Raw genomic sequence first — 18,135 nt, 5'->3', positions numbered from 1 at the left:
GGAAGGGGATTGGTCGAAGCGTCGGTACGACTGGGGGGAGGAAGGAGGGCAACACGATCAGGTCGGCAGGCGGGTGAGAGAAGGAAGAATAGAGAGAGAAGGGGAGAGAGAGAGAGATGGAGGAAGAAACGTTGATGTCGAGCAGCGAGGTGAGCGAAACAGAATGAGGAGGGGAGTGGACGGGCGGTTGGTCGACAGCATGGGAGAGGGTCAGAGGGGTAAGGGGAGGTAGAGCCGACTTTATGCAGCTGCGGGACGATAACAACGATGGGCTACAGGACCGCCGCTATAGCTGGGGAAATGCCAAATGGGCTACAGGACTGTGCCGGCCTAGCTGTACGTTCGCTCGCTCGTAGTGGCATGGCGGACGGGCGGTAGAGAGAAGCAGGCAGGAAAGGCGGGAAGGAGAAAGGGATTTCAAGCGGTCGTCTCTTCTCGTCTGCCTCTGCGCTCTACCTACCTATGTATACCTACCTACCTACCCGGCCCGGGTGCTCTCTCCGGGTACTCTTCTCTCCACTGCCTGGAACGTACCGTCCTGGCCATACCTAACCTCTACTGTTTTCTGCGGCTAGCGCCCTTGCTGATGTTCCTCAACATCGGAGCACGTAGCCGCTTACGCAGACTTCGATGTCATTCATCTTGAGCGAGGTCGATTATTGTTCTCTTTCGGGTACCTTATGTCCGCACGAGTATGATGTCACGCAGTACTTAGGAGCACAGCAGTCTCTGTTAAAAACCATAGAAAAATGTTGAAAATTATTCCTCTTCACTTAATTGGTTCAATTTGTCAAAAATTTTATATTAGTTTATAATAAGTTTAATTGTTCGAAAATGGACAACCTTTTCGAACGAATACGTATAACTTTTTGAAACAAAATATCTATGCCACTGTTCAGACTAAGGTTATGTAGAGTACGTACTAATATTTTGCTATGTATGTTTTATATCGTTGAAATGGGAGTAATTTTCCTCTTCATTTAAAAGAAACGACATTCGTTACTTAAAATAAAATTTCTCTTATAATTAGTAATACCAACGAAATTTTAGAACCGTATAATAAACGTTATATTAATAAACACCAAGAGAAGTTGAGTTCACGGTTTTATAAAGCATATTATGACTTCTATGTAGCACAAAGAATACAAGCAATAACGTAGATGGTACGTGAGGAATGGGGGAATTGTATATACATATACAAGTGAAACGAGAGTGTATTCTTTATATATATGTTATATATATACATATATATATATAAAGAATACACGACCCGTAAAAATCCATATTTAAAACACCAGGACTTCAGGAGAGAAATTAATAATTCGTCCCTTTTCTTTTTTTGCTTCACAGTTTTATATCAGCCTGTCCAGAGTTCTATCTGGGAAATTTAGATTTCGTTGGAATTTCAAAAAACCATCCGAATCGATAATTCACTGTTAGAGACGAAAGACTAATTTTTTCAAATGATCGTACCTAATTCACTCATCGTTGCCAGGCACGAGAAAAAGTAACGTTCGATTAATGCAATACAAGAGAAATCTAACTTTATCATGTGTTTGAATTTGCCGCTGATTGCTGTAGGTGGATATATAGAGGCGCGAGAACAGCATGCTTTCGACAATCGTCAACGAGATACGTCGGTCCACGCAATGACGTCAGAGGCTGGTCCAATCCTGTCGAATACGTCCGTGGCCCGATCTCACCCTATTGAGCGAGAGAGAAAGGAAGATGCGGTGTATACGTATATAAGGTAAGCTAGACAAAGATGGAATAGCAGGTATATAGATATCGACAGGGAGGAAAGAGACAGAGAAAGAGAGTCGCAGAGGGACGCAAGAGCCAGCAAATAAGAGCACAGTCCGACAAATAGAAGGAGAAGACAGTTCGAGTTCCGCTCTCCTGCTCTTACGAGACGTTGTGCACGCTGATTCAAGCCTTGCGATATTGTTGCCAGAATTGTTCGTTATAATTTACAATGTTCAGAATATTCCTGATGTGATCGTTGAGACAAATCCTGATTTTCTATGACATATGACGCGTTCGAGCACAAATACATATAAGTATTTTTCATACATGACAAATTATTTTTCATGCAAAAGAACGAAAGAGGTTATGCGACAACGATTGAGAGAAAAAAGTATCAAAACACCTACATATTTTCTATTCTATTCAAATGTCTAAACTAGAAGTTTATTAAATGTTATAGCTTTAACAGACACGATTAATAACGTAAAATAATTTTAACTGTGTTTTATATTTTTACCGTTCACAAATTACGAGAGAGATTCAATGCTAGCTTGATGTTAGAGTTAGAATTTAAAATTTCCAGTAAAAATCCCGTCTTTCGAACTTCATTGCATATTTATCGACTAGCAGTAATAAATGGACTTACAAATTAGTTCTCTCTACAAAATTGTTTATTGCCACTGCGAACTAAAACGGTCAATTACTAAAAGACAGATACGTGCATACTCAAACAGAAAACGATACAAGTGTTTCATTCGAAAATTAAACGTGTGAAGTTATTAGCAATAAATTATGATAGTAAAGTAAAATTATTAATGCGCACCTCATGTACACATGATATTTCCAAAAGTTTTGTATTATTATTGAAATTATTGAACTTAATTGTCGAAATTAAAAATTTAGTATCTGTCTTTTTGGTATTATAGTAATACCGTGTTTATGAAATGAGATATTATTTCATTTTTCAAATTATTAATTAGAGGTTAGTAAAATATTCAAATTTGCAGTAACCTCAATATTATAAATTCAATATTGAATTCAAAACTTTCAATAAAGCCTTCATATGTTTAAAATACTTGTATATCATGAAAATTAGGCATTATTATATAAACTTTTAGAGAGCTTTAGAAAGGGAGATTTAGAAAAGTTTTCTATATTTTATTATTTGAATGTTTTCTTATGTGATTAATAACTCCATATTTAACATTATTATATCTTTTCCAAACTACAAATATAAATAAAAACATATAGTATAACACGAATTGCAATATTTATTATATAAACGAAGTTGAAATAATTTTAAATATAGAATAAATATAATCATCGGGAAAACTGATAAATATAATGTTAATTTTAATATTAATGAGTACATAAATGCAAAGACATAATAAATTGTTAAAAAGTATATTATAATATAAATTAATAAAAATTTCATGGTTCGTAGATTGATTAAACTCAACATAAAATTAAAATCTATAAATATACGAAATTAGCAATTATATGTATATACATATAATGTAAAACTTATTGTAACAATATATACTATTATTAGCTAAAGAAAATAACGATAAACTATTAAGATTGCTAAAAAACATTGCTAATTTATGTTGTATTTAAATTATACATAAAAATTTATTTTTAATAATAATAATAATGCACGTTTAGTTTTTTTGTTTCGTCAATTAAGATCAATAATTTCTATAATAATGTAATTAAAGAAGTATTCTTAGTGAGCATATACATATGTATATATAAAACACAAGGGAGCATTGAGAAAGTAGGTTTGGCATAGCCTACGAATAGGAATTTCTGATGTTCTAAAAGAAGCTTACATAAATATTGAAATCTGAAATATTTATCTAAATATCTTTGTGTGTTACACAAAAAAATGGGAATAATAAAAATTAAACGCACATTACGTGCAAAAATGAAAGTAAATATTATTTTACATAAGAGTTTAAACTCCAGTTATAAGCTTAGTTCGAATTGCAGTCGCTAGGCAGCGCATGCGCATATACATCTATCTTTCCCACTGAAAGTTTTTATGCAAAGGGAAAAATTGAAATTTGACGTATAAAAATCAAAATATTCTATCTTGAGTTACTAACCGCTGTCAGTACTAATAGTGTATAATTATTTGCAACAGAATTCTTTCTCACATTACATATTATGTTGGAAAAGTACGAAAATAATTAGATACAATATCGATTAATACATTAACACATACATATATAGGTAACTATATTAATAAAGGAACAAAATTGTATTAAATCGTTATGTTACTACTTACAACTTATTTTCTGAAAATGAACGAACATTTTCCTTTTCTTCGCTGTTATACCGTTCAGCAATTTAATAAATATTAATTAATCAATGAAATTAATCTTTTCCAAACTTCAACATATTCACTTTTATACAGGTCATAATGTTTAAACAATCTACACTAAACCAAATATTAAAATAATTTAGAAATATACTTATTTCATGGGTAATCAATTGCAATTATTGTTGATTAATTTTAAAATACTGCACATAAGAACTTAGTATAAAATGTTGTAAACCAAGCATATAATTTCAACTTATTAATTTTTTAAAAATTGTATACTGATATAGATTTGTAAAATTTATGCAGGTACTAAAACAGTGTCAGCAGTGCCATCTGTTGATACCATAAAAAAGTATAACGGTTATAGAAAGAGTCGATAATTTAAATTTATACGTATCTTTTTACTCTATACATATTTATTAAAATTAAATCCATAAATAGAATTAAGAAATATGAAAAAGATAATAAACAGAAAAAAGGATATAAATTATTTATCAATTATTAATCAAATTATGTTATTATTAATCAAATTAAAAAAATATTTTTTATATTACTTATTTTTAATAATAATAAAATTTAGAAATCACTTTAACCAATCTTTTTATATTGTACACATCACTGTAAAATGAAAATAAAATATTTAGACGCTATACCTTTAGAGATAAAAAATATTGCAGAATTTTATTAAGGTTCAGATGAGGAAATATATCAGGGGATATGTAAAAACACTGAAAACGAATTTTCATTATTTTATTTAAAAAGACATTCGTCGTACAATATATGTATAACAATTCATCTTTGGTATAGACTATCTAACACAGAAACGCGTAAATTTTAATCAAAATCTCTATGCTTCTATCGACGAAGCATGTACAAAAAAACCTTTATTTTAAAAAACCGTCTAAAAATTCACTTCACCATATTATGAGTATTATGATATTTGTCAACACTTAGAATCACGTCTCAGTATTCCTGACACAGATGAAATAAGTAAATTATCTCTGTTCCCAATGTAACTAAAACACAAAGAAAAGGAAAAAATATTTGTATACACTTGTACTTTGAAAAACTAAAGGAGAAATTAAGAAAAGTTATCGTTAAAACCATTCTCAAGTATTAAACGGTCGTGGTTTCATCTTAGGATTAGATTTTACATTCGTGATAACTGGTGCCTGGGACAGAAACTGCATACACTGCATAGCAGCATGGAAATATAAATCAACATAGAAGGGCACGTTTTACCGCAAAAAGGTGTACAAAGAATAAGAGGGCGCAATTAGGTGCAATATTCGCGAAGAGAAATCATTAAATTTTAGATAATGCCGAGATAACATGTAGCAAAGCATAGCATTGAAAAGGAAGCTTATGTATTACTTGTAGCGTACGAGAAAAAGGTTTTAAAACGAACACTTAGTTGAGGCTAGGTACGCGAACTTTTTTGTACCGGTGAAAGACCTTACACTTACTTCGCGTGTAGTAAAGGCTTTCAAACAGAAGCGACTATAAAACAGTTTTTTATTCCCTTCGCATAGCATACGTTTTGTAAGAGAAAGTTTAAACGCTTGCAGCCTTTAATTTTATATAAACAAACCTCTAGTAGAGGACGTTTTGACTCGTTTATTATTTTCTAAACATGCACTCTTAAAGCGTTGATATATGTGGAAAAAGAGATAGATAAATAAAGGAATAAAATTTATTTGTCGTAAAAGAAATTTATATAGAAATTAAATAATAGAGAAATAAATATGACACAATTTAATCGGTAAATGAGTATATATTTGAAAAAATGTATTAAGAAAAATATTATAAGATAATACGTATAATCAAACGCATAAAGTTTAAATTACACGAAGAAGTCAATTAAAATATCACAAAAAACATGTACATATATGCATGTAAAGGTAGCAAGAACATTTCAAAGTTACTAGTATTCTTTTTAATAGAATTTATATTTCTTCTTTTTAATACAAGTAGAAAAAGTATAGCATGATATATTAGAGCGTATTGAAAAATCTTTATAAATTATTTATTTAGAAAGGAAGTCTCTTATTGACACAGATTATTTGGATTTTTAAATTTCTTTAATCTTTAATGTCCTTCAATTCGTAATTTTAAATCAGTGTACCTTCAATATTAAATATTGAACCATTGCATGGACACTGAAACCTTCTGTATATTCTTACATGAAACATAAAACATCTTACAAGATGATTTGCATTTCCCAGTAAAAAATGGTATTTCAGCATTTTATACAAGAGAAAAGTGTCGTAGAAAAAGCAATATCTCATACGTTCGAACAATATGTATTTCAAGTACCAAATATTCGATACATCTTGTTCTTAACATTATGTCGAGGAAAAAAAAAGAATCGTATCCAGACAATATTATTGCTTCAACGGAAATTATCGTTAAAATGACGGAGACTTTTTACATCTCGATCTACTGAATTAGTTGGTTGAAAATTGATGCTCCGGTGCGCATAGTAGAATGACTAGCACTCAGGATCGATCGGGTGAAAATGCTGCTGCACCTAACATTATCGACTAGCTGAGGACAAGAGTAGCACGAACCAATTCGAGGAAACAATACCGAGAGCGGATTAGTTTTCAATCATGTACATCGATATACTTTAATCGCAATTCTTTTATCTTTTTATGCCGTTCCTTTAATTCTATGTTGCGGACGCTAATCTTTTTTTTTTTCTTTCTTTATCCCATTATATTTAATGTAATAATATTACCACGAGAATATATACACCTAAACAAAATTTACAGTATGAAGAATATAAGGATGAGTACGCTCTGATTTCGATTCGATATCACGGTTATCCTTTCTCTTCTAAAATAAGTTTGCTCGCGCAAATTCGAAGCCTTCGTTAGGAACAATGAAATAAAAGTTGAACGCTCGGATTCTAATTGCAAAATTCATTTATTTTGCTCTACGAATGCAGTCAAGAGTTCAGAGAGAACAGAATCCTCAATCCTTTTCTTTTCCTGTACAGTGCATACCGTTCCGGAGTCAGTAATGTGTTACTCTTCGTTCAATAAAATGTGTGTTAAGATCCGATGATCGTCGAACTTGATACGATGAAATAGAACTGAGTTTTGTGCCCCTGCCATGTAATACACACACGCACGCACACATACATATTACCACACATACGTTAATTGTTTAGAGAACACTGGAAAATAGTAATTTTTCTACAGATGATCTCGTGTAATAAAGAAGAAAAGGAAGAGTATTTAAAATACTTGACTGAGAAAGAAAAGCAACGGAGCAGTCTCTTAGAGGATACGAGTCTTTAAGGATCTCCGTCGAAGGTTATCGTTAAAAAGTATCAATTAAGTCCGTACATTCTCTCCTACACTTATATTGACATGTTACATAAAATAGCCAATGAATTACAAATAATAATCGCTAATCGATACGAAGCTATTGTTTATTAGTATTCCCTAACTTCGGTACTTAATGTATCTCGGTATCTAAGGTATTTTGAAAGGACGACAAATCTTATGCATACAATTTAAGTAGCTGTACGACTTGTAAGCCGCAAGAAAACGTATTCTTGATGGATATCACGTTCTTCGGTTCGCTTACAAGATCTACAACCATTATTACATACGAGTTCAACTGATAAAATGTGTCACGAGTAAAAATAATATCTATATATAGATATTTACATATAAATACCATTTTTACTACATTACACTATACATATATATACACTATACATGTACATATACATACACATGTATAAGCGACACATTCATTTCATTTCTAACAAAATACAAAGCATCAACGTTTTATTAGTGATTTACGACTGATTTGACGAATATCCGATATTATATCACGAAAAGATAATAAATAACAAGGCAGTGTACGACGGCCATGCGACCATATGCGAACAATAACACAATAAAGCTGCGATGACATACATCTTAGAGCGTGGTCGCATCAAGTCGAGTATCAAACGTTGATTGAAGATCTCTAAGTTGACACGTCACAGTAAAAAAAAATGTCAACGTTAAACTTACAAACGCTTCTTAATTTAACGCTTTGCGGTTCATAGTCACATTGAAAAAAAAAAAACAAATGATTTATTCCATTGAATTTTACATGATCAATAGATTACATTCTCATTTGTCGTATCGCGCGTTATCCAATTAGTTTTATCAGAATACTTCAAGTTCGACGCCTGTAAATAATACTTATAAATCAAACCGCAAAGAGTTAACGATCCCTAAACTTAGAACATCAACGACGCTATTTTACGTTAATTGAACATGATCGTGTACGTTTGAAGAAAAAATACTAAGGTTCGTTGAAATCGAGCACTCGAATAAAAATGAAACACAAAGCAAGTAAAGAGCAATCATACGTCGCAAATTACCAATATGTACTTCGGTTCTTTCGACTATCGACGCAAGAACAAGAATGGATGATATGGGGATGATGATATCTGATGATGCCGTGAAAGTCAGCCGAGAAGAACTTCATACATATTGTCAGTTAGCGTCCAAAGATTTGAATTTTATCGTACTGATTGGCAGAGTCAGTTCACATTTTCAAACACGATATTAATAGACATAATATAAAAATATAAGGTATTTACCGAAAGAACAATTAAAAAACACGTTATGGCAAAATGTCGGCAGTTTACAGTCGTTAACGCTTCGGGGCTGTTAACATCGAGCTTTTTAGTATTTTTATTAATTATCGTTAACAGAGGTGACCCTAAAAATTTCAATAAAATCGTTCAATCGTTGCGGTTGAGCATTTTCGGGCACACTTATGTTATCGATTATGCATTCGATGAATTTGCAATCGTACTAGATTTTATAATATCAATTGGAAATTTTCCTTATATATCTGACTTAAGGATAAGTTATTGTGTAGGATCAAATCGAACATCGGCAACGGTCTTATCCGCTCTGATATATCCTCGGATATATTTCATCGTGAAACGAGGACTATCAAGCATACAAGATTCAAATTCCGTTTCAGGTAATAAATGGAGATCATTATTTTTTAACAATCTCTATTCTCTTTCTATCAATTCATGGTGAATCGTGCAACGCAAAAAAAAAAAAAAAAATATTATTGAGTATTGAAATGGTTTTTGTTGTAAGGACACCTTATAAATAAATGCGAGGTCTGTCAAGTGTCCTGTAAAATATGCATTCGTTTAAAGTCTCACAATCGTTTAAGGTTCAAAGTCTCATAATCGTTACTGACTATATGTGCACTTATAGATAACAAGTCTAGAACACGCTGACGTCGCAATTCGTTTATTTCATTTATTCGCTTTTGTGGGTCGCTGAGCTTTTCTAGCATAGCCGCTGGCGAAAAAGGGAAACGAACCAAAATCAAAAAACAGAAAAGAGAAAATACGGAAGCTTCGATTGCTTACTATACTGTCTACAGTCTACAGTCTTCACAGTGTCTTCAATCGGGCAGGATGTATATTAATTTGAATAAAAATATTAGTATTATTACGATAATCTGCCAAAGGAATTACTACAGGTGATTAACAAATGAATTGTTTTAAATTCCCTATGTCTATCAGCATATCGTTAAATCACAGTCAATTTTGCAGGAATGGATAATAAATAAATAATCGAGTTCTTGTCAAATTCGGAAAATAATTTACGAATCCTAAAAAGAAAGAAAAGAAACTGTCGGGAAAAAAGCGGTCATTTCATAGAAAAAATGTTCACATTATCAATCCGTAGGAATAAATGAATAAATTTTCAAACCGAAGTGTTTTTCCTTCTAATCGGATTGTTCTATATTAAATACATTTTATATAGCTAATAAAATAATGAGTACGTGCAATACACCATGTTACAGTCACATCATTGACCATATACGAATGTCATGATTTTTATAGGACATTAATAAATGCAACACAAAACTTCCAATCGCTCAAAATCAACTTAATATCGATAAAATGTTAATTATGATACACAATATAAAATACAGAAATACGCAATGCATATAGGCCAACGTCATTCTAAGCTAGAAGTATATGTTTCGATAAATAAATGTCAAAAAAGGCAAAAAAAAAAAAAGAGAAAAAGATAGGAATATGATATTACGTTATAGTAACTCGCACAACGTTCCTCACAACGCGAAAAAATATATCTAATATAGTCGAATAAAATTCATTGTAAAACACAGTTTATCGATAGTAAGTGTAGACTTATGATTCAAAGATCACTGTGTTACTATCAGTTTATAAAATTAAGTACACAAGAGAGTATGCAAAAATTATATCGTATAGTCTAAAGCCAGCGACTTTTCGAGGCATTACCAATTCAGTCTTAAAATCATATATAATCAAAGTTCCCTGATTGTTGTTAGAAACTAAAACAGTGATCAGATCTTTAAACATTATATGTATAATTATAGAAAAATCTTCAAACTGATGAATTAGTTCATTTGGCACAAAGTACATTCGGTATTTTAGCATACTCCAACTATGATGAATTTGCTATCCTATAAATGTTCATACCGTAACATTTCGTTTAGGCAATACAAAAGAAGGATACACATCGTAAAATCTAATAGAAAACAAAAAATCAAAAATACTTTTTAGTCTTGCTACAGCGAATGACATTTTCGATTATCTCTGGGTCGATTTAAATTAAGAATAATCTGTCTACTATAAAAAATACATTTGTGTAGACAAACCAAAAATGGCAGGATAAAGTATAACGAAATAAATTAAGCAAGTGAAATAGGAACTGAGTGTTCGTGAATTTTTAAAGAATTTTCTATTTAACATAATCGACAAGCATGCAATATATCAAACTGTAACATTAGAAAAGATAATCGAACGTGAAACACGCTGTATATGTCGCATCATCGTCTTCCTTCACATTTGTTGAAGAAATAGAAATCTTATGAACTGTATTTTAAATTAACGTATTACATCTTTAACGTCGTACGATTTATGTAAGGTGTAGGGAGCCAACTTTTCAGTTTATATCTGCGGATAAGTATTGTGGGTTGGGGTTATGTATGAAGGACTTCTTAAAATGTATAAGAACAAGATTAAGACGTCGCAGCTACAACTACAGGGGGAACAACGTCAGGTTCGCCGGCACCATCGGCTACTGCAGAATCAACGACCTTTTTGACTTTTATAGATTCTGCACTAGTCTCAGAGGAACTCTCTGGTTCACCATTTTGCGCAGATGTACTACCGCTCGTTGACGAATTAACATTTTCATTCGATGACCCCTCGTTTAGTCCATTTCTCTGTAATTTATCATCTGACAGTGGTACATCTGTATCTCCGTTTTGTGTTGTACCATTTAATTTTTTCTTTTCAGAATCCACTGTATTCGTTTCTTTTGTTTCATCCGCTACAGCTTCTTCTTTCGTTGGTTTCTCTGTCAATTCCTGTTTCGATGCTTCTGCACTTACTTGTTTTTCTGCATCGTTTGCGGACGTTGCTGTTTCCTCTGTTTCTTTCGTTTTAGGGGATTTTACGTTAGTCAATTCTGTTTCTGTTTCAGATTTTGTTTCTTTAGCTACTTCTGTTGTATTTTTAATTTCAGTATTTGTATCTGCTTTGCTACTAGTAGCTTCTGGCTCTGTTATCGTTGGTGCAGTAATTTTTTCTACACTTGTCAATGGTACATTACCATTTTCTGCAGGTTTTTCTTCTGTCTTAGTGGGTTCCTGCGCAGGTTTTACCGAAGATTCATTTTCTGATGCTTTAGTTTCTGTTATACTAGGAGTAATTACAACTTTTTCAGCGGATTCCTCTTTCGTTTCTTTTTCTGGTTTATTAGCACATTCTTCTGATTTTTCGTTTATACTGTTACTATCTTTCTCTTTTGATGCAGTTTCAGCAGGTTTTACCTCTGATACTTTCATGTCATCAGATTTAGTTTCTTTAGCAGTATTTGACGATTCTTCAGTCTTATTCTCTGTAATAGAAACTTCTTCAGACTTTGATTTAGGCTCACTCATTCCAACATCCAAGGGGTCATTTGCAGTAGGAGTTGCCTCTGGGATAGATTCTACAGACTTCTCTGTATCTATTGGCTTTTCGACTTTTTCAGAAATCGCAGATTTCTCATCATCTTTTGAAGATATTGCTACTGATTCGGCGTTACTACTCACGTCAGCTTGCACATTTTCGGAAGTGTCTAGTTTTGTACTCACCTCTGATGGCTGAAGTTCTACCTTTTCAGCTGTATTTTCCAGTTTTTCAACATTTGGCGCATCTTTTGTATCAATAACCATTGGCTCTTCCATTTTCACGTCTGTGACTGGAGCTTCCTTTTGTTGCTGATCTTTTATACATTCTTTTGCTTCTTCTTGAACAACTTCTTTTGTTTCTACTTTATCGGTCATTTCAACATCTTCGGAAGTATCCATTGGTTCACTAACATCAGATGTACTCTTACTTTTACTTTCTTGAACTTCTGTAGTTTCTAACTTTTGTCGTTTTGTAGAAGTTTGAAACGTTAAATCTAAGAATGACTTAATAGTTGTGAAAGCCACTCTTTCTTCATCAGTAAGAGGAGCATTGCCTTCACGCAGTACTATAACCGTTGATAAGCCTGCTTCTTTTGCAGCAGCAGCTTCTATAATAGAAAAACATAAGAATTAGTATCTATTCATGAGTATCACTGTGGTTTGTAAATGCTAATATATCACGATATACATAGTTACTAACCTTTGACAACATCAGTTAAGAAAATTACGCTTGATGGTTCAGCTCCAATTTTATTTAATATATTTTTATAACTACTTGATTCTTGTTTTGCACCTACTTCAGTATCAAAATAACCACTGAAATACTAAAACACACACAACAATATATTGTTATACTTTATATAAACTATATAATAAAATATAATATAAATAATTTATTACATTCAACGCTCATATAGTTATAAGTACTGGCATCTATGACAGGTAAACTATAATAAAGTACCTTAAGTAAGTCACCATGTATGGAATGTCCAAATAGAAGTTTTTGTGCTTCAACACTACCACTTGAATAAATATAGACTTTTTTACCATCACTCGTCCATGATTCTAGTGCTTTGGGTACATCTTCATAAACACTATACAAATAATTCATTTATCATTTTATGAATCATTTTTAATTGTTCATTATGTTATAAATTGTTTATCATAATTGTAGTGATATATTTATGCCAAACTGAAGTGAGCCCTTACACAACATATTCACCTCACTACATATGGTGTTTATATAGCTATATATCATTATTTATCTTTAAACTCTTTTTAGATATATAGCATTTTCCTTTGATATTAATTAAAATATAACAGTTAGCAATAAATTACGAAATATATTCAGGGATATCTATAGTAGGCTTACAGATAAACTTTTTATAAGCATACTATTGAAAATATATCATATTTCATAATCACATATATCATAATCACAGTTTTTACATGTACTAATTTTAAATATTGAATTTTGGAACCTGAAAGTGTTTTTGTTGTAAATTCTAATGAGAAGAAACTATCAGAAACTCACTGTGCTTTAATTGTTCCAGAATTATAAGCTTCATGCCACATGTGCCCTTGTAATTGTTTCAGTGCTCCAGTTTTTCTGTCACCATCCATTTGCCATAATATATTTTTTGCAAGTGATTTTCTCTCTTCTTCTGCATTAGTACCAGTAATTGGTACAAAACCATCAATTTTATCTTCTTCATCTTTTTTTGCCTACAATCAAAATATTGAATACTTAAACACAATGCTTTCTTTATTAACAAAATCACACACGTGAAATTTATTTTAAATAATAAATAAATATTATTATAAATATTATATCTTTAAAAATATAATTATTTTTAAAAGAATATATAACCAAATAATTATAAAATAATTATCCCAATTTATATTTTTTTAAAATTGTATTTTTTATTTATAATAAACATTCTTGTATTTAATTCTATTTTTGTTTTCAATTTCTTTTTACTATATTATTTATATTTACCTTAGACATATGTGATAACATTACAATAAATTTATTATAAGTAAATGAACTTTAGAATGTAAAATAATATGAAATAACACGTAATAATATAAAACTTCAATAATTAGAAAAGTAAAATGTGTATGTTAAATGAAATTCTAAAAGAATAATCAAATAACAATAAACAAATGAATATTCAATGATTTGATTTAAAGAAAATTATATTTATATAATTTGAAGAATAAATATAGTACTAAAAATTTATTTAGCTCCAATCTCAAGCTTTATAAATGTGCAATCTGGGTATCAATCTTCTGGGACAAAGAATGTTCCCAGGTCAATGTCTAGCAGTAAGCAGCTGCCTCTTACCTGTCATGCTATTGGTCACTCTCTAAAATACATCACTAAAAGTTGAAGCACTAAATTTACTGTACTGAATTAAGATTTTAACAACAAAAGAAAGACATTTAAAACATAAATAAAAGAGTAGTATAACATATATATATAATATATATATATATATATATATATATATAGATATATACATTTACTATAAACAATCCATCTCATTCAAGTATCATAATTCTTTATATTATCCTCAAATATTTTAATATTTCAATATTGATTAATAAAACGGTTATTTTTACATACAATATTTATGTTAATATTCAATTGTTTCCAATATTTACCTGCTCCTTTAATTTTTCAAAGTCTTGTTTGAATTCTTCATCCTCCCATTTAGTTTCAATATATTTCTTTAAATTCTCTCGCACGTAAGGAAAAAGTGTGTCCTGAAAGGAAGGTAAACGTGAATGTAGTGTGTGCTCGTCGATCGAATTAACTGTGCGATGCGCCGTTACGGTTTCCGTTATTTTGAAAAATCGCATGTGTAATTATGTTACGCACAGTAATGCTTTCGTAGCTAAATAATCCACGTTTCGAATATGCAGAATTTTCTAAATGTTTATTTAGTTTGTTTTCATTTACAACATGTTAAAAGTAACAACCTCAACATTTCGCAAAAAAAAGAACATTAACAGTAAAAGTAAACAAATATAAAAATGTTAATGTTCGAAATAAGAAAGTTCGACATGATTTATATGATATTTTATTCGCTTTAGATTAGACGAAAGCATCTATTGCCTGCCATGAAACTCGCTGTCTCACGAACAGGGAACCTGAAACTGGATTTCAGCCGGCATAGTAAATGCTGAGAGAGAACACACACATACAATACGCGCGAAACTATAATCCACAAATTTTTTTTCGTACAATGATTCCATGATAACATTCGGAAATTTCTCTGCGAGATATTAGCTGTGTGGAAAATTTTAATCATTAGGTAATGTCAGAGAATGTGTTGGAGAACCGGTGAAATGCGAGAACTGTAGGGCGCGTTCTGCCTCACGGCCATAGTCTTTGTTACCTTCACGAAGCTTATGCTCGTCGTGGTGCCTTCGATGTCAATTAAGATCACCGTTTCCGACAATAAAGTTTCCTCTTGATCCTGAGTACGTTTTTCCCCGGCCATTTTTACGATTGACTCGCCTTCGACCGTAGGATAAATAACAAATATATCACCTCAGTACGTTCAAGCACGGTGTATATGTCGACGCGTTCTTGTTGAGAGCCGGCGAGTGAATTCGTTCCTCGTTCTGCGCCGGTGTGTGTGCGAAGCTGCCTCTCCCTTCACCCCTACTTGTGCTGAGCAACCAGGATCGTATTTATCACGCTTATTCTCGATTGCATTACCATTAAACTCCCTATTATTTTTTCCATTAAATAGTTGCAATTTTTACAGCTGTACATAAACTTTCATAATATTTTAGTTGTTTAGACATCAAACATTATTTTTACCGCCTTTGCATTCGCTATTATTATATTAATTCTATGAAATTATCATTCTACTTCTATGGCAAATTGTTTATTATACGGTATTTAAATTTACGATTATAGAAGTATAATTCGAATGTAATTTGCAAATATAATGTTTATATTTAGTAATGCAATGGTAAAGTTGAATTTTATATGTTTTTGTTCAAATTAAAAACTTTTTGATAGGATTATTAGTTTGATCTCAATAAAAAATTATTATCACTACATGCAATGTTGTTTTGTTACGAAATGGATGTTTAAACATATAATCTGAGACAATAAATTACTGAAATAAGAAAGATATTTTTTAAAATGTTAAAGGGATCTCAGGCGATAGATACATTCCTGAATCTGCTACGAAAATTTTAGATTGGTGTTGGTGAATATGTACTTGCAGAAAAGAGCATGTGTTACGTATGTGTGAATCGCTCACTTCCTTCAGCCAATGAACGAAGCTGGTTTGCGTCTGTGCGATCGTAGCACGTCATTATTGCTCCGCAAAAATTGTTTTGATGAATAGCCATTTAATAAATGTAGACTTTCAAAAAATTTTCTATTAGAAGCTTTCTAAAATTTAAGTATATTCTCCACGATTTACTTTTCAAGTAAAGTAAACCATGATTACAGTAAAAAAGCAGGATAAATATTGACTCGCTCGAACGGTTTCCGATATTACTCCGCGTAAAAGTAGTTCCTCATGTGTTATTTTTGTTGATTTTCCAAAAAATTAAGGAAATTTGAATGATATTTACAAGCAATACGAAATACTATGTACGATTCTTTTATATTTGCTGAAAATGCAGATTTTCCTACATCAAAAAGTTAAATGCCTTGTTATGTACGATTGCAAGTACAAAGTAACACAGCTGGTAAATTCGACCACCTGATTTTTGCGAGACAGCGCCGCATCGGACACTGAGGCGCAACCATTTAAATTTTGACATTTGTCTCAGCTGCACGTGTCTACCTTGACTGTATCTACATATGAGAACAACGTGCACACTACTACTGTTAAAAATTATTATGCGTTTTCTTTTCTTTTTTATTGCTTCATCCACTTATGTTATGATATTATATATTTCATTGTAAATATATAAATATTTGAAAAAATGATATTAAATATAAATATAAATATTTAAGCAGCACTTTAATTTTTGTAATATGATAATAAAGATGTTGCAATGTATAAAAGTCTCAAATCTTATTATTTTAATTCAACAATTATAAATAAAATTATTACATTATTAAATATTTTTTGGAACATAGAAACTATATTTTATACTAATTAATAAGGTTGCATGGAAAATATTATACTACAAAAAAATTAAAAATATAAATGCTTATTTGGTTTTTATTATAAAATTTTTTTAATAATTTATTCACAGCAATAACAAGTAATTACATGTCATATATACAGTATATTTAGAAAATGTTAACTATGTACATGTATAATAAATTACATATAATTCTTTATTGTAAATATATTCAATGTAATTACAGTATTATAGAAAATTGTACTAATGTTATAAATACATAACTGAATGTATGTATGTGTGGAATAAAACTGAAATAATGCACAATAAAGATTACTTTGCAATGATTTTTCAATATTTTATTTTTGTAATGCTGTTTATATTTATGAGTTTTTTCATATACATACATATAAATTATATTGCTTTGCTAAAGTAAAAAATGATATGTTAAATACGTCAAATAGTTTTAATATTTTTAACTGCCTTGATGTTGTGAAACACGTTTATGACATTTTCAACATTAAATCCTTAATAACACTAAAATTAGTAAGCATTCCTGTAGTTACAGTGGTATCTTGAGTAATTAGAATTTATTTATTTTGGAATCTTCATATTTCTTCTACATTTGAAGTTTTAACAATAGTTTATTTTCAAATACTAAAATTTAATTTTCAATGTTTTTATAGATAATTTCAGGTACTATGTTTGCAACACATTGCAGTATATGCTGTTTATGTTTCATACTTAATTACTCTATAAGATATTATATACATAATGAAGGACTAATTTGAAACAGTAGTATAATACACATATTATTATCCTTATAAACCAAATAATTATAAATTTACTTGAGTGCTATTAAGATCATTCTAAATTAGAAATATTATAGTAAATATATCTTACAAAAACAAAAAAAAATGAAGTATATTACAAACATATACAAAAGTTGAAAAATATTTCTA

The 18,135-nt window shown here is 30.8% G+C and overlaps 2 protein-coding genes and 1 long non-coding RNA gene across 3 annotated transcripts in view; 1 reads left to right on the top strand and 2 right to left on the bottom strand.

Annotated features, from left to right (window-relative positions):
• The window catches only part of LOC112213588, a 298,689-nt gene extending 297,964 nt beyond the window's left edge, over positions 1 to 725 (bottom strand). The window contains exon 1 of the mRNA XM_033323131.1: positions 475 to 725. The gene's annotated coding sequence lies outside the window, so the exon portion shown is untranslated. The remainder of the gene's footprint in view (positions 1 to 474) is intronic.
• The window catches only part of LOC117152204, a 3,957-nt gene extending 1,307 nt beyond the window's left edge, over positions 1 to 2,650 (top strand). Inside the window, exons 2-3 of the long non-coding RNA XR_004462517.1 lie at positions 1,351 to 1,507; positions 1,582 to 2,650. This is a non-coding gene — a long non-coding RNA (uncharacterized LOC117152204). The remainder of the gene's footprint in view (positions 1 to 1,350; positions 1,508 to 1,581) is intronic.
• A 3,709-nt stretch (positions 2,651 to 6,359) lies between these two features.
• Positions 6,360 to 15,719, bottom strand: LOC100749373 (enolase-phosphatase E1). Its single transcript, XM_012390531.3, has 6 exons — positions 15,472 to 15,719; positions 14,735 to 14,836; positions 13,602 to 13,792; positions 13,029 to 13,161; positions 12,768 to 12,891; positions 6,360 to 12,675 (listed from the first exon to the last, which is right to left on the bottom strand). Exons 1-6 carry the CDS (start codon positions 15,574 to 15,576, stop codon positions 11,129 to 11,131), a joined length of 2,202 nt encoding a protein of 733 aa, XP_012245954.1. The 5' UTR covers positions 15,577 to 15,719; the 3' UTR covers positions 6,360 to 11,128.
• Positions 15,720 to 18,135: the final 2,416 nt, after the last annotated feature.

Source organism: Bombus impatiens, unplaced genomic scaffold, assembly GCF_000188095.3.
Source record: "Bombus impatiens unplaced genomic scaffold, BIMP_2.2 scf_0814, whole genome shotgun sequence".
Classification (NCBI taxonomy): domain Eukaryota; kingdom Metazoa; phylum Arthropoda; class Insecta; order Hymenoptera; family Apidae; genus Bombus; species Bombus impatiens.
This window is presented reverse-complemented; position numbering and strand designations above follow the sequence as displayed.

What these genes read in the sequence shown, in the direction of transcription:
- LOC100749373 (XM_012390531.3), bottom strand. Translation starts at nt 15,576, where the DNA reads ATGGCCGGGGAAAAACGTACTCAGGATCAAGAGGAAACTTTATTGTCG. An exon ending in CGAGCATAAGCTTCGTGAAG is followed by an intron (nt 14,837 to 15,471) that starts GTAACAAAGACT and finishes CCTTCCTTTCAG; the next exon opens with GACACACTTTTTCCTTACGT. An exon ending in CTTAACTGATGTTGTCAAAG is followed by an intron (nt 12,676 to 12,767) that starts GTTAGTAACTAT and finishes TTTCTATTATAG; the next exon opens with AAGCTGCTGCTGCAAAAGAA.